This window comes from Cynocephalus volans, chromosome 7 (assembly GCF_027409185.1).
Source record: "Cynocephalus volans isolate mCynVol1 chromosome 7, mCynVol1.pri, whole genome shotgun sequence".
Taxonomy (NCBI): domain Eukaryota; kingdom Metazoa; phylum Chordata; class Mammalia; order Dermoptera; family Cynocephalidae; genus Cynocephalus; species Cynocephalus volans.
This window is the reverse complement of record NC_084466.1, coordinates 140,430,911-140,456,363: the sequence shown is the minus strand read 5'-3', so window position 1 is coordinate 140,456,363 and position 25,453 is coordinate 140,430,911. Positions and strand designations below refer to the sequence as shown.

General features: G+C 36.8%; 1 protein-coding gene across 2 annotated transcripts in view; it reads right to left on the bottom strand.

Moving 5' to 3' along the window:
- ADD3 (adducin 3) overlaps nucleotides 1-25,453 on the bottom strand; it is a 124,343-nt gene that overhangs the window by 4,891 nt on the left and 93,999 nt on the right. For both annotated transcript variants that reach the window (XM_063101847.1, XM_063101846.1), the window contains exons 3-12: nucleotides 13,944-14,082; nucleotides 9,692-9,843; nucleotides 8,630-8,710; nucleotides 7,650-7,799; nucleotides 7,038-7,181; nucleotides 6,832-6,930; nucleotides 4,997-5,179; nucleotides 3,252-3,509; nucleotides 1,787-1,906; nucleotides 1,247-1,333 (exon numbers count right to left, since the gene is read on the bottom strand). In XM_063101847.1, the coding sequence (XP_062957917.1) occupies nucleotides 1,247-1,333; nucleotides 1,787-1,906; nucleotides 3,252-3,509; nucleotides 4,997-5,179; nucleotides 6,832-6,930; nucleotides 7,038-7,181; nucleotides 7,650-7,799; nucleotides 8,630-8,710; nucleotides 9,692-9,843; nucleotides 13,944-14,082 (1,413 nt within the window). The remainder of the gene's footprint in view (nucleotides 1-1,246; nucleotides 1,334-1,786; nucleotides 1,907-3,251; nucleotides 3,510-4,996; nucleotides 5,180-6,831; nucleotides 6,931-7,037; nucleotides 7,182-7,649; nucleotides 7,800-8,629; nucleotides 8,711-9,691; nucleotides 9,844-13,943; nucleotides 14,083-25,453) is intronic.

The following is a 25,453-nucleotide window of genomic DNA, read 5'->3' as shown; positions in this document are numbered from 1 at the left end:
ACCATGAAGCATACAATCATAAAATTTCAGAACAGCAGAGATGTAGAAAAAGTCTTAAAAAGAAGAAAAAAAGAAAAGGAGATCCTATCCTGTTCAGGAATCACAATACTCTCTTCTCAACAATGAAACGGGGAACAATAGATTATCTTCATATTTCGGGGGAAGATAATTTCCAAACTAGAATTCTATACCCATTATGTGCACTTTTGAAGGTAGAATAAAGGCATTTGACACTGTTTTGCATCCTTTCTCAGAAAGCTATTAGAAGACGTGCTCTATGGTAAAGAAGTAAATCAAGAAAGCAGAGGAATATGACATAGGAAGGAGCACAGGAATCATCAGGATGAGCCTGTGCAGCTGGCTTGAAGAACAGTCAGTCCAGATTTGGGCGAGGATGACTGGGGGCTGAAACGGAGACATTACCTGTTGCTGTTCACCCTATGGAAAATAATATTAAGAGGGACTTTATACTTGTGCTGAAAATTTGAGAAGTACTAAGGCTATGTACCCCAAATACTAAACCACTGAAAAAAGGAGGCAATTATTAACACAAGGGAGAAAAGTCACATAAAAAATGGAAATGTAATCATGGGCTACTACCTGGCACAGCAGCGTATGTGTAATAATATAAACATTGAAAGCCAATTTAATTAAAAAACTGTGATATGAGCTTACTGGGAGAATGTGGAGAGGGAAAAGGAGGAGCATTGTGTGAATAGGCTAAAACCCCGTGTTCCATAAGAGGAGTCACTCCTGTCCTTCACTAATTCTAAGATGAAATGTTCTCCCATGTTTTCCCATCTCTGAAACTGTCAATCTTCTTATAATCAATCTATGGCTTCTTTCAATTATAATTGTCAGTGTTTTATCTCTTTTAGTGATACATAAAATAATGTTATTTCTTACATAGATGACATAGATTTGACAGAATACAGTTGAGGTCTAAAACTGATAAACCAATAAAGCAGAATAAAAATGCTTTTTAGAAATATCAAGGTAAATGCTAGAAACAAAAAACCCCAGAAAATCCTTGCCCCTGGAAACTGGAAATTGAGGGTGGCATTTTAATTCTTGTGGACTGACTTTTTAACTTGTGCTTATATTAACCTTAGTAAAACAATACTCATTAAAAAATAAATATTTATTCATATTTGAATAAATATGAATTCAAATATTCATCCATAAAAGGCAAAAAAATTAATGTGGTAGGATCAAAAACAGAGATCATATTACTTCATGGACTTACAGAAGGAGGCTTATCCACAACAATTCCAGCAAGCAACTGAGATTGAGGTCCTGCTGTTTTCAGGTCATATCGGTTTTGTTCTCGAATCTGAATTGAAAAACAGTAACAAGTTCTTGGGGTGAACTATGCAGATGACCTTTGCTTTCTCTTTTCCTAAAAGCTTTCTGTTTGACCACTCCAGAATAAGAGTATCTTCAAGTCCCACCTCCATAAAGACCTCAACATCCTAACAACTCACATCAATCTCCTCCACTCTTCTTGTCATGAAATTTCCTATTGTCTTACATTGTTAGAGAACTGCATTTTCCCCTAATACCAGGGGTTCTTTAAGCAGAAATACGTTTAATACGTCTTTCCCATGTAGACTGCTCACCAATGACTAGCATGGAGCTGGAGGTATTCAATACAAGCTTATATTACACTGAATTAAATTTCAAATTCTTTTGTATTCAAACTCCTAAGTTTGTTATTAATCACTAGTGGTTTAAACAGAAAACAGAATAAAAATGTCTCCCCTGGCCAAAGAAGACCACATCTTACCTTATTTCTTTTTTCTAGTACCTCGTTTGGGTTTGTGTTTAAAGGAACAAACTGATTTGGATCTTCAATTTTGATAGGTGTTCCACCACTAACTTTAGAAGAGTCTTCCGCTTTCATCCACTAAAGAGTAAAAAATTTTCTAGAATGAAGCTTTGTGTTAAGAAAACATTAGTAGGTGCTTGGTAACTTTATAGTCTCAAGAGGAGCATATATTGCCAACCTTTTAAAGAATTTCACTAAGCAGTACCTCAGTGGTCAATTAGTTCACATTTCATACTAGTTAGAAAAAGGCTCACAATCAGCACTCAAAAAACAAACAAACAAAAAAAACAAATGCCATTACCATTCACATTACTATTCACTATTCAATTACACTGCAAATTAAACTTCTTCCTCTCCGAATTAAAAATATGATGCCTAAACAATTTCAAGCACAGATACAGAGTATGATATCACATTAACTCACATTCAGAGTTCTGTCTCCTGCACTGTCATCAGATGATGATGACCAAGAAGTCACCGAAACTAACTCAAGGAATCTCTTTTGTTCTCTAGACTTCACTTTTTATTTTTGGCTGACAGAAAAGGCCAAGCCCCTAACTAGGAATTTATAACAGGGATAATCTGGTAGTACATAGCATTAGAGAACTAAAGGGTTGGAAGGAGCTTATGTAATTCTTCTCATTTACCCCACCTTAAAGAAAGCTAACACTTATCAAGATTAATGATGGCTGGCCACCAATCTCAGTCAATGAGATGGATTCTGGGAAACCTATGAGTTTAATTATGTTCTTTGACTGGGAGACAAGAAATCTTATAGACTAGGTAAGAAACACTTTGCTGCCTAGGCATTTCCACACTGAATGCTATTGGTTTACATGACAGGATGAGTTAATTTTGAATATCTAGAGAATATTTGAAGGTAAGCCTTCCAAAACCTAACCAAATCTGAAGCAAAATTCTGAAAAAAGAGAAAATAACCCATTTCTCTACCTAAAAAATGTTCAAGATATTGCCTAAGGGTAGCTATGTAGAGTAATTCATGCAACTTTGGCACAATTAGATGTTGGTAACTTTTGTAGTCCTAATTCACTGGTGCAATATAAACTACAAAGCAGTTATCACGCAGTGAGTAAGAAATGGGCTCTAGAGTCAGACTGTCCACATTCAGATTCTGACTTTATCATCAGAAAAAAGGCTAGTTAACTCCTCTTGCCTTGGTTTTCTCATCTATAAAACAGGAAGAAAAGCAGCATCCATTTCATATTAGAATTAAATGAGATAATTCACATATGGCACTCAGAACAGTGCTTTGCCCACAGTTGATACCTGATAAATGATGGTGATATCATTATTTTTAATATTATATTCTACTTTCCTAATATTTTCAACATAGAACATTCAATTTCATGAGTAACTAGGCAAAATATTTAGCAAAGGCAAACTACATAAAATAGTGGCCTACTGTGATTTTGGTCCTGGGACTGGTTTCCCCATTCCGAGACTCCTCGGGTACATTCACTTTCATGTAAGTATTTGGTGAGTTCAGCCATCTTGTTTTTTCACGCTGCTGTCTCTGTGCCATGTATTTGAGAGGAGAGAGTGGCACTGTATCTTCTTCAAAGGAAAAAGCAGTCACCGTTGCTGGGATTTCCACATCACTCTTATGCCTGGGCTTCTCTCGAATGAGAGGATGCCTATAAGCATAGCCTGTTCTATACCCCTAAGAGAATAAAAAAAACACATTTGAAACTATCAAACCTGTACCAACACAGCATCTGGATTCTAATTCTTTAAACAAATGATTCAAAAAGACACCTTTGTTTAAAAACAAAGGGAAAACGTCCTTCTAAACTCCACATAACCTCCACATGACACCGCAGTTGAAATTAAGCAAATTTCAAGATCTGGTTTAAACTGATTCCAGCTGAACACTGCAATTTCCACTCAAACAACAGTTCCTGACAAAGGTAGTTTCTAAACTGCTGACCAGAAACATTTTTTTTGCCTATAAAATGGTATTTGGGGAACCAAATCTCAGCGCTCATTTAAGTCTTTATTCCCAGGTCTGAAGGCAGTCTGTCTTCTGACCCTTCATGGAAGAAGGTAAAATCTAAGATAAGATGATATTTGCCAAACCATACATCTGGGTAAGGAGTTAATATCCAAACTATATAAGGAACTCAAACAACTAAATAGCAAGAAAAGAACCCAATTAAAAAATGGGCAAAGGATCTGAATAGACATTTCTCAAAAGAAGATATACAATTGGCTAACAGATATATGAAAAAATGCTCGATATCACTAAATTACAGAGAAGTGCAAATTAAAACCACAATGAGGTATCACCTCATATCTCTTAGAATGACTATTATCAAAATGATGAAAGTGTTGGTGAGGATGCAGAGAAAAGAGAACTCCTGCACACTGTTGCTGAGAATGTAAATTAGTATAGTTATTATGGAAAACAGTATGGAGGTTCCTCATAAGACTAAAAACAGAACTACCATATGACCCAGCAATCCCACTACTGGGTATATATCCAAAAAAAATCTGTATGTTGAAGAGATATCTGCATTCCCATGTTCAACACAACATTATTCACAATAGCCAAGATATGGAATCAACCTAAGTGTACAGCGATGGATGAATGGATAAAGAAACTGTGGTACATATATATGCAATGAAACACTATTCAGTCTTAAAAAAGAAAACTGACATTTGCAACAACATGGCTGAACCTGGAGAACATTAAAGCACATTAAGTGAAGTAAGCCAGGAACAGAAAGACAAATACCTCATAATCTCATATGTGGAATCTAAAAAGGTTGAACTCAGAAGCAGAGAGCAGAATCATGGTTACGAGGGGCTGAGGGTGCAAATGGGGAGATGTTGGTCAAAGGACACAAAATTTCAGTTAGATTGGAGGAATAAGTTCAAGAGATATACAAGTATTGTACAATGTGGTGAACATGGTTAATAACAATGTATTGTATTCCTGAAAAAAAACCCAAATAAAAAAAACAACATTTACATGTTCCATTGTCTGATTCTTAAAAATGTGATTAAATCACACCAAAATGCCTTCCTAGGGTCAAACTCTGCTCCTAGAGGAGTAAGAAGCGTGTTCTAAAACAAAAGGGAGATGGAAGCATCTACTCTTGAATCTGAAGACATGAAACCTAGGTTTATGTTCAATTTTTCACCTACCAAATTGTCCAGAGTCCTCATCAGCCCTTCAAACTCAATCTCGCCAACCTTCCATTTCTGCTGGGAACCAATATTCACACCTCCTCCTCCAGATGCTGCTACATTGTAAGTGAAAGCTTTATACTTCTGAAGATCCAGCACAAGTAGGTTGTCTACTCCACCTGCCCCTGCTAATGCCCGCACCTGTAATCAATGGTAAAATATACAGAGGCACAGAACTGTAAAGACTGCAATGAGTATTTTACTTTCAAAAAGGCACAATCTCAATTTGGAAAATATCCGTAATACTTGTTCAGGTTACTAAAGCAACATTCTTGCACAAGTAGGCAGCTGAAGTATCTTTTCCATCTATCTGGAAAAGATAGCTTCCAAGACTCATATCCTCCCTGATGGGAAACACCTCTAGAGCCACACCTTTTAACATATTCCAAGCAACTGAAATCTCTTGCAAATTTTAAAAGTTCTTTTCTTGGAGTTTTCCCATGGCTATCCAGTTAATACTTTTACTGAAAGTTATCATTTTATTTTATTAATGTATTTATTTTGGCAGCTGGCCAGTACAGGGATCGACCCCTGGACCTTGGTGTTATCATCACCATGTTCTAACCAACTGAGATAACAGGCTGGCCCCTGAAAGTTATAATTTTAAAGGAATATAGAGACACTACACTGAATTTAAGGATATTTAGGCAGAAGCTGTCAGCTCATTATCTTAATTTAATTATGCTTTTCATAGCCCCATTTGAGAAGAAGAGGAGGGAACATCAGAGCAAAAAAGTTGGTTAAGGACAAGTTAAAGTTGGTAGAAAAGGGCTTTTTTGCCTTTCTTGTGGCCCTTCCCATAAATTATTACTATTTGATTCAAGAGAATCAGCTTGATTTTCTTTAATAGGGAAATTAGGGCCTTTAAATACATTCAGTTTTTCTGAGGAAAAAAGAGGTTAATAAGTATCTAACCTATTACAATAATGAGGCTGTAGAATTATTGGAAACACTGAGTTCATAAAACTTCTGGCCCTAGCCTTATACTTTTTGATGATTTGTGGCTGTCTTTCTCAATTAGCACCACCACCAGATGGTGAAAACAGAGAAATGTGCAATTGTACTATCTTAAAGTAGGACTGTGAGGAAAATGTTTATGAGGCACTTAAATTTGTTTGTATGTATATATAAATTTTAATTTCCTTTCCTTCTATTTCCTTAAAAAGAATTTTTCTTTTTTATTGAAACATACTGATTGTACATACTTATGGGGTACAGAGTTATATGTCAATACATGTATACAATGTGTGATGATCCATTCAGGGCAATCAGCATATTCATCTTTGCAAAACCCAATCATTTCTTTGTGATGTGCACATTTCATCTCCTCTCTTCTAGTCGTTTGGTAACATGCAGTAAATCATTGTTAATTATAGATTCCTGGGTCAACTGTACACCAATAGGACTTATTTTTCCTATATAGCTATAATTTTTTGTTCATTAACCAGCCTCTGATTATTGATAATTTGTGGCTGCCTTTCTCAATTAGCACCACCATAAGAATGTGAAATCAGAAATGTGCAACTGTACTATCTTAAAAAAGTGGGATTATGGGGAAAATGCTTATGAGGCACTTAAATTTGTGTGTGTAAATATTAATTTCCTTTCCTCCTATTTTTTATTCAAGAGATAACTGAATTGACTACTCTTTTTACTTAGTAGAGCAGCACTTCTTTTGAGACAAAACAATATCCACTAACCAACAGGGCTTTAGAAATAAGTAAACACAATATCCAAATAACTGAGCAAATAACAAAGCAATAAAAAAAAAAAAAAGGAATAATTTTTCCTACCTGAATCTCACAGGCTATCTGCACATTAAAAATATAATGAAAAGCCTCCTCAACTGTTTCTCCAAGTGCTACCACACCATGATTCCTGAGTACCAGCACCTAAAATAGAATCCCCAGAGCAATCATTTTAAATAACTGGCATACCTCATACTGTTTTCATCAACAGCAACAAAAATAGCTCCTTAGATAGAAACTCTACTACATACCTTACAACTTGGCCCCAGAACTTTCTGCAGTTGAATTCTCTCCTCTTGTTCATCAAGTGACCCTTGGTAGTCATAATAGGCGACATCTCCCAGGATGAGGGACTCTTGAGAAATTGGAAGGATCCCACACTTCATGGAGGATACCTATTTGAATGGGTCCATACCAAGATAACACATTTAGTTACTAATACATTTTCAAAGGAACATGATTCTTTAGTTAGTTCAGGCGTCATTGGCCTATTCACTGTGTTTATCATTGCAGCCCACCTCTCACTTTAGTTCTTTTCTTCCAGAAAAACAATAAAAGAACTTAGGAAATACTACTCAATCTAAATGTTGTGTCAAATATTATGAAAGGAGCTTTGCTTAAAAAAATTCAATGACACAACTATTAAACTGATTAGTTTTTAAAATACAAATGCTATCTCTCCAGTTGTTTCCTAGAATTGGTAGCATTTGGTCTTAAGAGCCTTTTGCCTTCTGGGTATGAAGAGGATTAATACATCAACTATGGTCTGAAGGAATGCAGAGAATAAAGCATCATGCTGGGAAGGCCATGAAAACAATACGTTTTCCAGAATCATTGTTGCTTTTTGCCCTTCATTGACTTACAGCTGCTGTTGCAAGGGTGTGGATGTGTATCACACACTTAACATCAGGACGTGTTGAATAGATTGCAGCATGGGGACTGAACCCTGTATGGTCAATTTTCAAATTAGTACTTCCCTGGTCAACCACTTCTCCTATTATATTGACTTTCACCTGGAAAAATCAGAAAGACAGATTTAATTGGTACATGTACCAAAATTAGTCTATGTTCCACAAGCTAATCTAGGGGGTAGCAAACTTTTTCGTAAAAGGCTACAAAGTAAATATTTGAGACTTTATGAGTCTCTGTTGCACCTACTCAGCTCTACCACTGCAGTGCAAAAGCAGCCATAAACAATTTGTAAAAGAATGGGTATAGCTTTGTTCCCATAAAACTTTATTTATAAAACAGGTACTCTGCAACAAATCTTAATATTTAGCAAGAAGCAAAGTTTCCAAGAATCTGAGTAATTTAAGCTCCTTACTGGAGGTTGAACAAGTCTGGCATTTACTGAACTGGCTGGAAATTTTCCATTTGCTAACACTGCAGCTCCCAGAGCCAATGTGGCTCCTGCTATTCTATAAACTGAAGACAGTGGCTAGGGGTACAATCACGGAAAAGATAAAATGCTAGAAGGTCAGATCCTATACGCACACCAACTGAACTTTGTTTAAATCTAGCCACAAAATACATACAGGATTTGTGTGTTTTTTAAAAAACAAATTCCAGAGTGTTCAGGGTGGAGAAAATTCAAAAGATTCTCTTCAAAAACATGGATAGGTTAAGTGATAACAACACATTCATTAGTCTCTTCAACCACCCTGTTTTTCTTGAACCTTAAAGCTTTCTTAAAAATCAACATAATTTTCCAAGCCCTTCACTATTCACTAGGAAATGTTTTTCCATCCATACCTTCTCTTGTTCCGACCTGTGTTAAAAGCTAAAATCTGTCAGAAAAGCAAAAGGAAGCTCAGAAAAAGTAACATAGGAATGAAAATTATACCAAATTGGAGGCTGTGGCTTCAGAAAAAGATAGGCCTCTGGGAATTATTATAATGTGATCTTGCTCCTTACTTATTCTTACCTGGAAGAAAGAAAAAAATAATGGGGAATTACTAATGAAGTGTTCATATTTTGAAGTGTAAACATTACTAGAAACATATTTACAATGAATAATTGTAAGAGAGATCTGGGGGAAAATAAGACAATAGAGCAAAAATTAAAGGTCTGCAATATGAAATGTTCCTTGAAAGTTTTCCTCAACATTCATACTTGGTTAAAAAAAAAAAACTGACATTAGTTTCTCATTTACTGGACTTACCTAAAGAGTTATTCTGGGGTTCTAAGGTTGCTTTAGGGTCAGCTACATTCACAAAAAACAAATGCCAATGTTATTCAACCCAATGTGGTAATAATTATAATCTTAATTTACAACATGGAAATAAAGGGAAAATGGGCAAAGGAAAGAGAACAGAATCTCTTCCTAGAGGGAATAAAGATGGAGATAGAAGGAGGAAACTAAGGAATGGCCAGGGGGAAAGGAAGAAAGATTGTTGGTAGACTTTACTATGAGTCTGTGTCATTTCCATCACAAAAATATTACAATACTTCTTTGCTTTCAAATAGCATCTTACTTCCAAGTGTGACAAAATTAAAGCAAGATGTGGTTAATGAGAAAAACATATTTGAAAAAATAAAAACCAGGAGGGAAACTTCCCTGATCTGTTCTATTTTCCTCTCTCCAAACACTTTTTAATGCCATTGATGCTCAGATATAATTAACATGGAATGAGACAATTCTGCCATAAGGAGTTCTTCTGGAAAGGTCACAAACCAATCTGAATTAAAGGAACAATGCAGATATTAAAGGGAACAGAAAGTTGAGGGAATGGTGACCTCTCCCTGGGATATAAGTTTTAAGTCAACATTAGGTTGTGATACAGCATGCTAGGTTCAGAAAATAAAGTCTGAAAACTGGACTTCCACATAAAGGTGAAAAGGATACAGTTGCCTTGGAGTTAAAATTAAAAAAAAAAAAAAAGGAACTGAAAGCTGAAGAACTCACTGAGATATATGTATTTGCCAGGTGTGCCCATCCAAACAAGTCTGCAAGTCTGTACAGGCTGGCAAGCTTACATCGAGTAAGTTTTTCTCCCTTCACATATGAGGATGTATCTGCACCAGGTAGGTCATTGATAGGTGTGACCATGCCAAGACCTAAAAGAAGAAAAATTGTGTACAGAGATTCAAGTCAAGTAATCTTACCTGGAAATTAGTTGTCAGGAAGGTCAGGAAGTAGCCTGTATCTGGGAGTCTCCTAGCCTTGTAAATAATGATCTGAAATGTGTATCATCCCATACAATGTTTTATTAGCTTATCCTTCTCCTTCATAGAAGTACACTCAGAGTAAAAATAAGTATCAGCTATCTTTGATTGCTTGGTAAAAGTTACTTCATCTAGTACATACTTATTAGAGAGTGACTACATCAAAGGCTCATGCCACTGAGGGAAAATGGTTACATGACCCCAAAGGTGAAAGTGTTATTAAATACTGAGGTTATTGCTTATTTTATGATAAAAGGACCTCAACAGAAAGTTACTATTCCAATATCTCTTTTGACTTTTATTCAAAACACAAAACACATTTAAGACAGAAAAAAAATGCATACAAAGAGTAGTATGGCTTCTTCCCTTTTGAAGGTCTTGAAGTAGCCTTGAAGATCTCTAATGATCCAGTTGCCTAATTCGTTACCAAGTTCAATTTTTGCTCAGTCTATGTTCTCCTTGACCTCTTTAGAGCCTGACACCATTTACCACTGCCTCTTTCCTAGAATTCTTCTCCAGGTCCATGTGATACTATCCTCGATCTCTTGTTCCATTTCTACCAGCTTCTTTTCTCCTTCAGCAAGTTTTCTTTCCCCTCCATCCCCCAAAGCTCAGTTCTCCATTATATTCCTTTCTCATTTTATTTTTCTCCATGAAAATGCTGTATACTCTCAAGCCTCCCCATTGTTATTTCTGTACAGATGACAGTCTAGTCTTCATCTCTCAGTCTTTAGACTATTTCTAACCACCTGCAATATAACATAAAAACAAAAAAAGATCTAAAAGTAATTTTATCTTATCTCTCCCAATTTTTCTTAACTTCTCTCTTCTCCTTACACTTCTTCTAATACTGATGATACTGTAATTACTACAGGCTCAAACCCTTAGCAATCTTTACCTCTTAACCTTTCCTGGGCTACCACATGTCATTTGTCACCACATTTCATTACTCCATTACTCTTTTCTTCACAAGTCCCTCATTTTCCATATTTTCTTTTTTTTAAGAACAATGATTTTATTATTAACAATCATAATCATAACTCTCATCTACTGAGCAATCATTATGTCCAGCGTTATAACAAAGGATTCCTGTGAATGATTTTTTTTTTTTTTTGGCTGCTGCCTGACATGAGACCCAACCCATGACCTTGGTGTTATCAACACCATGCTCTCCCAAGTGAGCTAACTGGCCAGCCCCTCATTTTCCACACTTGAGTTCAGGCCTTAACTCATGTGTAGACCTCTACAATAAGCCTACTCATTCTTGTCCTTGCCTGTAGGCCTTCTCTTTGTAAATCCATTCTTCATAAAGCCATTAGACTGAATTTCCTAAAAGACTGGTTTTAATCCGAGAATATGAGCCCAGTAAGAATTTATAAGAGAAGTTCCAAATCAACATTTTAATATAAAATCTTCTAATTTTGAAATGTTGCAAACTAATCCAAAGAAATAGTTCTAATGATATGTGAGCCATACAAAATAATATAATTTCTGACAGAGTTTGAGAGTCAGCCGTTAATTAACCTACCTCCTACCCTCTCCCTACCCTTCCAACTTCAACTTCCATTTTTCACAACACAACATAAGTATTTCAGGCAAACTAGTCAATTTCTACTTCCCGACCTCTGAACACTGGGACATGGCTTTCTTGCTGCTATGTCTTTGTACGTCCCAGCCAGCTAGCCAGAATCCTCTGCAGCTCCTCCTGTTCTTGCCATGAAATCTAGGACACTTACAGGACAGCTTCTCTTATTATTTGTCTTCCCTGACTAGTCTTCCTCTTTGAACTTTCTCTTTGGAATCTTTTCTTCTATGCCTATACGTCCCTGTATGATTACTTAATCAATGTCCACACAGCTTTGACTAATACTTCTCTGTGTCCATATGCCAAGTTTCTCTCCTAAGCTCTCAGACTGCATTTCCAACTGTTGCACTGTCTTGGCAACTCAAATCCAGCATGTCTGAAGCTGAACTTCCTCCGTTTCCCAAGCCAAACTAGATCCCAATGCCAGACTTTCCTATTTTTGTTAGTAATACTACAACATCTCCCAGTTCGTTTCCCACACAGAAAATATACTGGTCTTTTACAATCACTGTCCTGCTTAAAATGGCTTCCCATCAAAGTAAGTAATAAAATCTAAACTTCCAAACCCAGCTGTGATATGATTTCTATCCAGCCATATTAAAATCACATTTTAATATGATTTAGTCTCTGCCTATGTTTCTGATCTTTGCTGTACCTGCCCACTGGAAAACCATGCTCCAGACCATTACCTTTATTTTTGTTCTTTGAAGAGGCTAAACTCATTCTCACCTTATTCTCACCTGGCATTTGTACTAGTTTCCTCAACCTTTCTCTCAATCTTGGTATGGTTCACTCGTTGCTATTCAGATTTAAATGTCACCTCCTCAGAGAGGTTCTCTCTGATCACCTAATCTAAAGTAGCCACCCACTTGCTCTCTATCACATCACCATATTGTAATTCTCTGCATAGACTATTATCTGATCATTTAAAAAATTTTAGTTTATTTTCTGTCTCCATGAGAAAAAAAACCTTGCCTGTCTTGTTTATCATGATATCGCCTATACCTAGAAGGGTACTTGGCACATAATAGTTGCTCAATATAGAAAGAGTGAACCAAACTAGCTCAACCTTTACATTTTTCTGTTTCTTCTAGTAGAACATTTCTCCCAAGCTAGAAAATTCAGTGATTCAGGAACTCATCATTCCTTCCCTCCCCAAACACACTACCACGTCAAACATGTTACTAAATCCTCTCTGCTCTTCCTTGGCTATGCCCGCTCATTGGTCTCTTCCTTCTTATGCCCACAGCCACTACCCTAATGCAGGTACTCATACCTCACATTGGGATTCTTTCAAAGATCCTTTAACTGATCATTCTGACTTCAGTTTTTTGTTTTTTTTCTTTTTCTCTTTCCTGGTACTCGTTTAAGTTATCACTTACCAACTCTTTCTTCACAAGTTTCTTTCACTTTCTATATTGGTAGTCCTCCTTGTTCTGACAGTGAAGGCCCTCTTCAGTCAGTCCCAACTTCTCTCCCTAGGCTTCTACATCAGGACTATCACTGATGCACCAACATAATGGTCCACTTAGACTTCTACAGACATTCCCTCCTTACCTTGCATATTCCCACCATCGTGTCTCTTTTTATGCTGTTCCCTCTATTTTGAAAATACTTGAATTCATTGAAATCCTACCTAAAAACCTCTGACAAAAAAGGAGGGAGGGAAGGGATGAAAACAAACAACAACAACAACAACAACAAAAATAAATAAATAAATAAAAAAGAAAGAAAAGGAAAGGAAAGGAAAAAGGGGGGGGGATAAAAAGTCCCTCTGTGCACCTGCCCTTGCATTGCCTTGCAGTGACTTCTGTATATATCTCACAGCTGCGATGTAAAGTATTAAACAATTCTTCATATTCTTATAGTGTTCAGCTCACCAAATTGGTGCTCTTACTAAAGAATTGTATGAATGAATTAAATATTCATACTCCTCTTTTATACCAAGTTCTAATTACTCCATCATTTAAAGCCTGGTTAGTCCAGGCCTCTCTTCTTCCATACAATTTTCTCAGTCTACTCTAGGCAATAATCAATTCCAACTCTGAGCTCATAGCATGACTAATAAAAAGTCATTAGACAATTTCTCATGAACTGCTTTGTAATCCTTTCCTCTATACTTATCTTACAGTATTAATTTTTTGTGCATCTATAATATGTCTCTCCTCAATTAAAATATACATGTATTTAGGGCAGGGACCATGCCTTATACTATTTTATAATCCTCACAAAGTCTAGTAAATGCCTGGTTGTATGAAAGAGGAAGATTTCTAACACTATGTTACTCTAAATATTAGATACTATAAACTTAAGGACTGAATCTGAGCATAATATGCTGCTAGAGATGTACAGTGTCCCAAAGCAGAGATAAAATTATAATTTTTAAAACTCTCCAAAACTGACATACTGATGGGAGGTGAAGAAAAGCCCGAGAAAGAATTAGCCATGATGTAATCTGCTATCTGTTGTAATGCTAATAATCCAGTTGGGTTGTGGCCTTTCTTCATCTGTTCTTGAATAAGGCATTCCAGGTCTTCCCGAAAGGCCTGTAATACACAAAAAAACCCACTGAGCATATATATCTCACCTGGAGAATCCAAAGGTAACTTGCTCTGATATAGTCAGTCTTTCCCCCACCCCTCTCTTTTGAATAGCTTTTACGTACACTATTTAAAAACAAATAGAAAACACAAAATAATAAAATTAAAACACTGGAAGAAGCAAGAAGTTTGCTTTGAGGGGGAGAAAATATCATTAGGCATTCTTAATCTCAAAGAAAATGAGACATTATAATACCTACAGTAGACAGGTATAAATAAAACAACTGTTATTAATATGCGACTTGAGCACCAAGTGTAAACTGATCCAAAGAGAGACCCACTCCTTGCTTAGCAGCCTCATCGTCTAAGTTAGGACAGAGTCCCTATTTGAATGGGATACGACTCTGACTACAGAGTGACTCACTAAGACATACTAAATCATGGTTTCCATTTTATGATTTCCATGGCAATCAATATCTTAGCTCCATAAACTCTGAAAGCAAACTAAGAAAAACTGAAGACAAATTACTCCCCTTCTAAAACACTGTGCTAAAGAAATTACCCTTTTTTCCAACTTTGGGTTCTATGTGTTCCTATTCTGGAGTTCTGCTCTATCTTTTTGGGGGGAGGGAGGTGGCAACAACTGTTTATATAAATCAAAATCTTGAACATGAAAGGAACACCTCTATTTCAACAACTCTTGAGTTGCTAATATGATCCATCACCTGAAACTTCTCCCAATCCTTCACATTAGTTGAAATAGTTGGTTTTCTCTTTCCATAACACCCAAATAATGCTTATTTTATTAATTTCATCATTTGTTCTCTTGCTCATGTCCATTTCATTCCCTTTAATCATGAAAGCTCTTGTGGTAGAAGTCACTTAAACCTTGTTCTTCCATTTCAGATTAGTTACATGTGTAGCAAGACACCCTGTGAGAAATTAAATTCAATTTTCCCCCCTTCACCTAAGAGAAAGAAGGTAGAAAGGTATTTTGGAATCACAACCTCCAAGAAGGTAGGTATAAACACCTTGGAGATCACTGGGGAAACCTCCCTTAGGGGGAATCTCTTGAGGACTAACAGTAGGCTTCCTCATAAGGGTGAAAAGAAGATCACCTGGAGTCCGTGCTTAGCTATAGTCTTACTTAGAGGATGGATGAATTTCTCAGAGGTCTAAGGGCTTTTTAAAAATAACGGCATAGGAGCTCATGGTAGGAAGGGAAAATGTGGTTCTAAGATTATAAAGGTGGTGGATGTTAGGACCTGTCCTGACCCAATGCTTGTGTTTCTCTTAGAACAACAGTTAAGAGATGTCTGTGATGTGAACTGAAAGAGCTGGGTGCTAATAGCTGTAATCTTGGGAGCCTAACCGTGTGGCACTATGGAAAGTCTCAACTGAGCTTAGCACAGGAAGGTCAACAGTAAAACTGTAGCTCCTGTTGGACAGCATAAAACTGGTTTTCAACCCCACCACCATGTGGCAAGGAAATGCAGTGGCAGTGGTGGGCTGAACAGACTTGTGTGTCTCACACATGCACAGACGCAGATATACGTAACACATACCACACCTTGGATATGGAAGCCACTGATGAAACTTTTTGGACTATATAAGCCTCCGGAGTTCTTGGGACAATTCAGGGGAAAGCAGAAATCCCAAGAGGAAGATGCTGTGTTTTCTGCTAATAAGGCAGGTGAATGCTTCAGTGATTAATTTAAAAAGACTAATTGTGACCATACTTGTCTGTTTGTTTGTTTTGGTTGTTGGCTGACATGGGGATCCAAACCCTTGACCTTGGTGTTATAACACCATGCTCTAGTCAACTGAGCTTAACTGGTCAGTCCTAATAGTGACCATATTTGAATTCTGAGTTCATGAAGGAGTTTATACCAGTTAAATATGGTTTTTCTCTTATAAATTCAAGGTTTGTTAAATGTAAATTATTAGTACAATTATAGAAATTCAAAAACATTTAATTCTACTGACTATATCTAGTTCATTTGAATATATGATTTAAACCAGAGAAACTGTTGTATAAGATACCCTCTCTACAAAGATATATTTAATCACAAAACTCCATTAATACTCAAGATCCTGTGAACATAAAATGGTCATGAGCTGTACAGGAGACAGACAGATGCCTTCATACAGATGAGTAATGTATTTTACTGTTTTTAAGGCTGAAGGAATATGAATCTTCTGCATAGCCTCATTTATGTTCATATAAACTACAGAAAACTAGTGGACACATGGCAATGGGCCAATCCGCTCTTGCGAAACTTTGTTACATTTTGTGAAGAACATGATTAAGCCAGAGAGCCACTAGGGTGATAGATTCTTTAAGACCCTCAAAAACCAAAAGACAGACTAAGGAATTACGATCATAATCCTCAAAGCGTTGCCACAAAAAATGTAATGTGCGTTAAATTAGCAATTTATATATAACTTCCACAAAAAGTTGCCTACTTAGTGCTAGGCCCTGCACTACATGCTTTTATGTTATGTAATTGTCACAATAACTGCGTGAGGTACTTCCCCCATTTTACCACCAAGAAACTGAAGCTCACATTAAGTTTCCTAATGTCACAGAGCTAGTAAGTGGTGGGTGAAGCAACGACTTAGACCAAGACCCCAAACAAGCACTGTTTACAAATACAAGAGGTCTTCAAGAACTTCATGGGAAGATTCATATTATCTTTTAATTCTATTTTTCCACTACCTTTTTGAAGTACACTCATATGCATGTATAAAAAAAAACTTTGTATAAACAAATTAAACCTGGAAATGATGAGAAAATGTGCTGACCCCTAACTCAGGTTAAAATAGCTTGATAATCCAGGATCTCTAATAATCTGCTACGTAAGTTTTTAGATTCATCTAAAAATTCATCACTACCTCATGCTCTGGTCTCGCCTACGAGGTTTACTCAGCATTCCCTGATCATAACTTGTACTTCTCTATCCTTCCTTATTCTCAGCCTGAGGTTCTCTCTCCTCTATCTGCTCACTCCGTTTCATCTGATGGAAGTACTGGCTTCCACTGTTCCTCTTCCTAATAAATTCTTATCCTTTATTCAACACATCTTTTTTTGTTGTTTTTGTTTTTTGGTTGTTTTCTTTTTGTTTTTTGCTTGTTTTGTTTTTTCAACACTCATCTAAAATGCCACCTTTTGAAGTTCCTCCTAATCACCCCAGTTAGGAGGGATCTCCATATTTCTTCTCTTCCACACCCCACTTTAAACCCTTTTAACATTTCCCTACACTACACTCAGGGTACCTATCATATGATTGTGATTGTTTACCTATTTTTCCCACTCTACTATACCATATGTGATGACTGGGACTGTGTCTTTCACATTTCTAGATTCTCCCTGAGTGTCTAGTTCAGTGCTCAATTAATAAAATAGTAAGTTAGAGTTTCTTTTCTATTTTCTTAGATATAAAGAGAGAGAGAAGAATCTGATCTCAATCTTGACTGAGTTAATGACAGCCAAGATCAATTCTGTAGGTTATTAGCTAGAAATCAGTCTTACCAGTCTATCACTTGAATGAGAAAGTTTGCCGCATAATTAGACCTACCCATCACCTATTGGTTGAAATTAATTTTTTTAAATAAGAAGTTCATCTTCACTGAATGTTATAAATTTTTAAAAGTCATTTAATCCTTTAACTCAAACAAAATCCTACTTGAAAACTTAGTTTGTCCCCAGAGCATTATAATTTGGATAGTTCTCTCATAAAACACAGGTCAAAAAAGTACGGGGAAAAAAATCACTGTGAAATCCTGGTCTCCCCTGAAGGGATGAGGGGTGTGCCACAGGCCTCAACTAGGCTCCCCTTCCTCCTTCTCCCATCCTATTTGTTTCCCCATTCCCATCTCCTCCCACCCCCCAACTGTTCTGCAACATCTCAGAATGTAAAAAAATAATATTAATATATAGATTTTTTAAAAAATCACTGTGAAAAACAAAATAAGTTAGAAAGAGGGTGCCTTAAAAGCCTTATCTGAATCTCACACCCTTTTATTTTATACATTTCCTGTCAAAGTTGAGGGAATGAGACTATAAACTTAGAAAATATAAGGTATGAACAAACTTCTAACAATATGAAAGATTCAGAGACTTGAGATTCATGTAGGCTAAGAGTATACTTTAAGCACACACATATTCATGCCTACTATAAACCAAAAGTAGAATTAACTACTTGAGATAACAGATCTTAAGGCTCTGTATCCACGATCAGAACTTTTGGGAGAAAGTGGCAATAGATAAAATATTTAAGATACAGTAAAGACACATTTGTTAAAAGAAACTGACCTGACACAATTATTTCAGTTAAATGCTAAAAAAAAAAAAAAAAAATCACCTAGGAAACTCAGGTAACAGAATACTACTGAATATCAAACATTAGAGGTGGATTTTAAATACCCACAATCTAGATGTTCTACTTCATAATAACTTACTAAAGAGGAAAATCGGGACAAAGAGGAAAAAAAAAATATTACAGACTTGCTGCTCCCAAGGAACCCTACAATTATATTATTAGATCTTTCCTAAAGTGGAATTAGGAGTATAACAAGCTAATTAGAAATTCTCCATTAAGACATGTATTCATTTGCCATAGATTACCACTGGCCCTGTTGGAAGGAGGAAAAAAACCCTAAGTTTTCTTCTGGATGGTCTTTCTCCTGTATCTAAGTCTTAATTAACATGAAGCTAAAGGTTCAGATAATATTTTTTCTTGAAGCTGGTACACAATTAAAATGTAAACAAATTTAATAAAGAACACTTGCATCTTAAACTTTCAGAGTGACCAGAAAGATCACAGTGATTTTGACAAATTATTCTAATTAAGGCACCCTGTTAACATCTAGGCCTTAATTCCAGTGATAGACTAAAATGTACCTGGCTTTGAAGTTTCTCCTATCATCAAAATAAGCTTGTAGCATTAGATGTAGCCCTATTAAAAAATATAAGTATGTCATATGCCTGAGCTACCACCACCTACACACACTGCTGTTGTCCTATTTTTCAGGATAACATTGCACACTTGTGTTAACCAGTCTAAATTGCTTTCTATGGTGGTAAGGCTTAAGAAGCCTACCAATTTTTTTCCATATTAAGCAGGCAAGTTCAGTAGGAGCTTGTTGGATGACATTCAAGTGTTTAATGACTCAAAACCCACCCAGCTATTCATATATCCATCCCTCCACGCATTCAGAATTTACTAAATACCTATGTGTTCAATGTGCTGTTAGTTTTTCTACTTATACGTTTATTTAACTTTGAGGCATCACTTAATTCCAGTTTGTGCTGGACACTTCATTTTGAGAAAAGGGAGTAAATTACAATACAGGGTTTCCATACACATTATATATGAGGAGTACATCAGTCAAAGAGAACTTGTGGGTTCTCTCTACAGCATTAATAAAATCTCAAGCTAAACTAGTTTACCCACTGGCATTTGATTTCTAAGACAAATACTTTCAAAAAATTTAAATATTACAAAAGGCTGTGAAATTCCTAAAAATAAGTAATACTTAGGGGTCAGAACAAGATTCTTTGTTCTTTTATTTTCTCAGTTCAAGGCAATAAAGATGCTATTTTTGTGATCCAAATTCACAAATTTACATTTATACCAATATGCCTTCTGACTGGAAACTCTTCTTGGGTTGGGTTGAATTAACTTGAGCAACAGAATTTGAAGATCAATAGAATAAATATATATTTTTGTTATTGAATGCCCTAAGTGGTACAGCCTAGTGGTTAAGGATGTGAGCTTTAGAGTTTAAATTCTGACTCCACCATTTAACTACATGGTAAAACCTTAGGCAAGTTATTTAGTGTCTTAAAGTTTCAGTTTACCTGTAAACTAGTGATATTAGTACTTCTTTGACTAAGTTGCTTTGAGGATTAAAGATACATACATAATAGGTGCCTGGCACATAGTAGGCACTTAATAAAAAAAAAGTATTATACTTCGCTTTTATTAGTTTCTCTCCTGATTTCCTTTCTTCCCAAATGAACTGATAATTTTAAATAGAGAGCTTACAAATTTGTTATTTACAGAAATAAATTAGTAATATCTTTGATGTTAATCTTTATTGGTTATGGATTTTGTCTAACAGAGTAAACTCCAATATTCAAAGGAGACCCACGAAAATTTTAAAAGAATTACGTTGGCAGAAAAACTACAAGCTTGGGCTAAAAGGAACAAAAACGGTACAAAAGGAAAAGAGGTCTTTGGACTCTCAAAACTTCTATAAGAAGGAAGCAGGAGAGAAAAACACATAGTTGCAAACACGGGCTACATTTAAATGAAGTAAGGATGATTCAGATAGTAGAACCAAGAACCCAGAGGGCAGAGCCAAGAACCATGGAGAGTCACTCCTGGTAAGTAATAGGACTGAGTCCTCATCAAGGAAGTTCCAAATACTTGCCTAGATGAATTCCACAATTGCTTTGGACCAGTGACTCCTTTGTATCACTCTATTTTCTCCATTTTGAATAGGAATGTCTACAGCAGTTATCTTATGCTGTTTCACCTGGGTGTGTGGGAAACAGATAACTTGTCTCTTTAGTTCACAGGTCAATAGATTGAATGGAGCTATATATACTTGAGAGCTGTCCTTAAGAAACTATACCCTGAGGAGAATCATCTATAGCTTGACCAAATTTAGATAATAAGATTCTGAATTCAAGTGACTGTTGTAATGGGATGATTTTTAGGGGATATTAGGAGGTGTGTATATTTTGCATGTGGAGGATGAAAAACAAATTGTGGCTAACAGGCAGATTGTGGTGCTTTTAAACTAAATTGTAACCAGAGAATGGACAATTCTGACCTCAAAAAGTAGAGTTTAATTCCTCTCCCCTTGAGTATGGGCTCAACTTTGTGACTCATTTTTAAGTAATAAATACGGTGGAAGTGACAGTGTGTGATGTCTGAGATTAGGTCACAGAAAATATTGCAGGCTCCTCTCTCTTGGATACTTGCTCTGGAGGAGAACACTAAACAGCCTTAGAGAAAGGTCCATGTTGCAAGAAACTGTGGCCTTTGCCAACAGCCATATGAATGATCCATTTTAAGAGTGTATCTTCCAGCCCCAGTCAAGCCTTCAGATGACAGCAACCCTGGCTGATGTACTGACAGCAACTTCATGAGGGAATCTGAGCCAGAAACACTCAGCTAAGCTGATCCTGTATTCCTAACCTACAGAAACGGTGAGACAATAAATTTGTGCTATCTTAAGCTGTCAAGTTTTGGGTAATCTGTCATTTAGCAACAGATAACTAATACAGGTCACCAAGTATTACTTCCTTCGGTAAAAAGTTTCTTTTGCATTAAAAGAAACTTGAAAACCACTGACCTAAAATATGGTAGGAAGACAAAATTTATACATTTTTCCAAATCTTTCAAAAACCAGATTTTAAATTCACTAGCAAAGATCTAGGGGAAAAAAAATTATCAATCCACAGTTCTTTTAAACCTCAGCCTTCTTTGTTCCTCTCTAGTCAGAAAATGAACATTCTTGTTAAGTGAACAGGTAATGACTATATGTCTGCCTTTTCCCATTATTTTATTAAATTCCCCAAGGTATAAGTAAAATTGATATTTTTAAGACAATTTACAAATGAAAACATATAAGTATAAAAAAATTAAAGAATTTAATGAGGAAACTATAAAACAAAAACTCTGGCATAGAAACATAGTTTAGTACTTTTTCCATTTAAACTTTACCATTAGAATTAAATGGTCCTCTTTGGGGCACTTCCTAAAGAAATCTCAATATTTAGCAGCCTTGAACAAAACCTGAACTTATGTCATCCTTTCAATTACTTTATACTATCTATTACTATAATCATGTGGTTAATAAGTTAGTTCTTGAAAGTGAGGTTTCTTTAGAGAAGGAAATAAATCTATTTTGATTCAAATAACTAATGTGCCCTTCAAGTATTCATAAACACAGAAACTCATGTTTGCAAAAAGTAAGACACTGAACATTCACTCTCTCATCATGACTTCCCTGGTTAATCTCCTTTCCATTCAGAAAGGGTTTCTTCAAACTGGGCACCATACTTTTAAAATTCCTTAAAGCTTACATTGCTCTTATAACTTGTACTTCAATGTGTTCAAGGCCACTGGTATGGGAAAATTACTCAGAGTGGAATTCCCCTTTGGTTTTAGACTCAACCTTTGTGATTATATTCACAAAGGCACAACAAAAATGATTTACCAGGGCCACTTCAGGCAGCTTTATGCCTTGGTGCTTATAAGTTAGAAACCTAATATAACCCTAACCTGGGCATCACGTGTTTATGTGTGTTGAACTCTGCCTTAAGGGGCCCATGATCTTCATTATAAACTTATGAATTCATTTTTCATATTAAATCAAGCTGTTCTTTCATTTTCCATCACTTATGTGACCTGTGCAATTCCACTAAGGGTTTGCAAGAAAACTAACAAATCGCTTGAATATGATTCACAAAGTCTGGAAATTGCTATGCAGACAGAATTTTCAGCTCAAGCTGATTTTATAATCTACATTTAATTTAATTTAGTGTGTTTACACATATGTGTGCCTACATTAGGTGTATGTGACATTAGGCTGCCATATCACAGCCTTCCTCAAAAACCTTAAGTCTTCGTATGCTGCTTGAGTGTCCACATGCATGGGCTGTACCTCACTTATATCTTGGTTCCTATGACTTGAGTCATGCTTTTCTTTTACTTCACAGATGTTCATTGGGTGTCCTTGAATTCAGTAAAATCTTTTGTCTTCCTTTAATGGGGCATTATACCCAGAAAGCACACAAAGAAAATTAAACTAAACACAACACTAGTTTCTTATTAAAGCTTTGCAAATCAAATACATAAATTAGTTGTCCATTTCTCCTTTGAAAGATTGGGAGCAACTGGTCACCCCTCCTCCACCCCTCCTTTAACCTGAAGATAGTTGAAGAAGCCTCCTACCTCATTATATCAAGCTGCATTAGACTGTTTCTGTTGCTTATAACAAAATACATGAAACTGAGTAATTTGTAAGAAAATGAAATTTATTGCTTACATTTTCAGAGGCTGAGAATTTCAAAGTCCAGAGAACACATCTGGTGAGGGTCTTCTTTGGTGGTGGCTTTACAGCAATGCAGGGGTCTCACATGGCAGAAAATGGCAGAGCACAGAGAGAGACTCACATGCTCTCCTTTTAAAGCCCTCAGAACGATGCACCAGACAACCATTATTAATCCATTCACTACAGCATAGTCCTACAATCTAATCACCTCTTCAAGGCCCCACCTTTCAATTACCGTAACAGGATTTCCCACCCTCAACAGTTACAGTGGGAATTAAGCTTCTAATATATGAACTTTGGGGGACACAATTCAATCAATCCACAGCATTCCACCTGTGGCCCCCAAAGTTCACATCCTTCTCACAGGCAAATACATTCATTCCATCCCAAAGTCTTCACTTGTTTTCTCTCAGAAGTCCAAGGCTCAAGGTCCCATCTGTGAAATCAAAACATCTACTTCCAGATACAATGGTGGGACAAGCATAGGGTACATATTCCCATTCAAAAAGGGAGAAATAGGCCAAAAGAAAGGGGTAACAGGTCCTAAGCAAGTCTGAAACCCCAGCAAGGCAAGCATTAAATTTCAAAGCTGAAGAATCATGTTCCTTGACTCCTTGTTCCACATTCTTTGCTAGTGTGGTGGTTAGGTACCCAAGTCCTTGGGCAGCTCTGCTTCTATGGCTTCCCTGGACTCAGGTGATGCTTCACCTCTCATAGGCTGGCACTCACTGCACACTGGTAGATCTATGATTCTGGGGTCTCCATGTTGGTCCCACTCCCATGGCTGCACTACTGGGGTTTTTCTGCTGCAACTCTGACCCCACGTTTCCACTCGGCATTGCTCTAGTGAAGGCTCTATGAAATGACCTTGCCCCTGTGACAGATCTCTTCCTAGGCCTCCAGGCTTTTCATACATCCTTTGAAATCAAGGTGGAGGTTCTGAAGCCTCCATAGCTCTGGCATTCTGCGAGCCTACAGACTTAACATGACGTGGACGCCGCCAAGCTTCCAGCATGTATTTTCCAAAGCTGCTGGTCCAGCCACACCTGGGGCCAATTTAGTCAGGGCTGGAGCAGCCGAAGCAGCTGTGGTGCTGATGTGGGGAGCAGCATCCTGGGCAGAGAGTCTGTGGAGGGCACCTTGGGCCTGTTCCCCAAGAACATTCTGTCTCTCTAGGCCTCTGGGCCTGGAAGATGCAGCCTCGAAGATCTCTGAAATGCTTTCAAGGTTTTTTTTCCCCTTCTCCTGATAATCCCTTTCTTCTGTACTCATCTCCTTAGCAAAGTACCCCTGGGCTACACCCTTGCTTTTGTGGCCAGGCTGAACATTTTCTAATTTTTTGCCCTCTGCTTTCTTTTGAATTATAAGTTCTGGCTTTACCTCATGCCTTTTCTGCCATAATTCAGCATAGGCTTAATAATTCAGTAGCCATGCAGCTTCTTGAATGCTTTGCTGCTTAGCAATTTCTTCTGCAAAATATCCTGATTCAGTACCTTGAAGTTCCATGCTCCATAAAACTTTTGGGCATGAACAGAATGCAGCCGAGTTCCTTTCTATTTCATAGCAAGGGTGATCTTCGCCCCAGTTTCCAATAAGTCCTTTTTCATTTACATTGAGATCTTCTCAGAATCACCTTTACTGCCCAAGCATTCTGGTCACCTCCATTTAATTTAACTAGTCTCTAAAACACTCCAAACTTTCCCTGATTTTCTTGTCTTCTAAACTTTCAACAGCATCTAAGCTTTTTCTAGGCTGTTCCTCCAAATTCTTCCAGCCTCTCCTCAACACCCAGTTCCAAGCTGTTTCCACATTTTCAAGTATTTGTTATAAGCAACACCCCACTCCTGGTACCAATTTTCTGTATTAGTCCATTTCTGTTGCTTATAACAAAATACCTGGAACTGGGTAATCTGTAAGAAAACAAAATTATTGCTGACAGTTTTGGACACTGGGAAGTTCAAAGCAGTGAACATTTAGCTGATGAAGGCCTTGGTGGTGGTGACAGTGACCCAGGAGTCTCACATGGCAGAAATCACAGAGCAGAGAGACTCATGTACTCTCCTTTTATAGCCCCCAGAACCATGCCCCTGACCACCATTATTAATCCATTCACTATGGCATGATCCTACAATCTAACCACCTCTTCAAGGCCCCACCTTTCAATTACCATAATAGAACTTTCCACCCTCAACAGTGAGAATTAAGCTTCTAATATATGAACTCTGGGGGACACAATTCAATCAATCCATAGCACAATGTTTCCACAGAGGAGTAAAAATTATAGCCTTCTAATTAGTTCAACTCA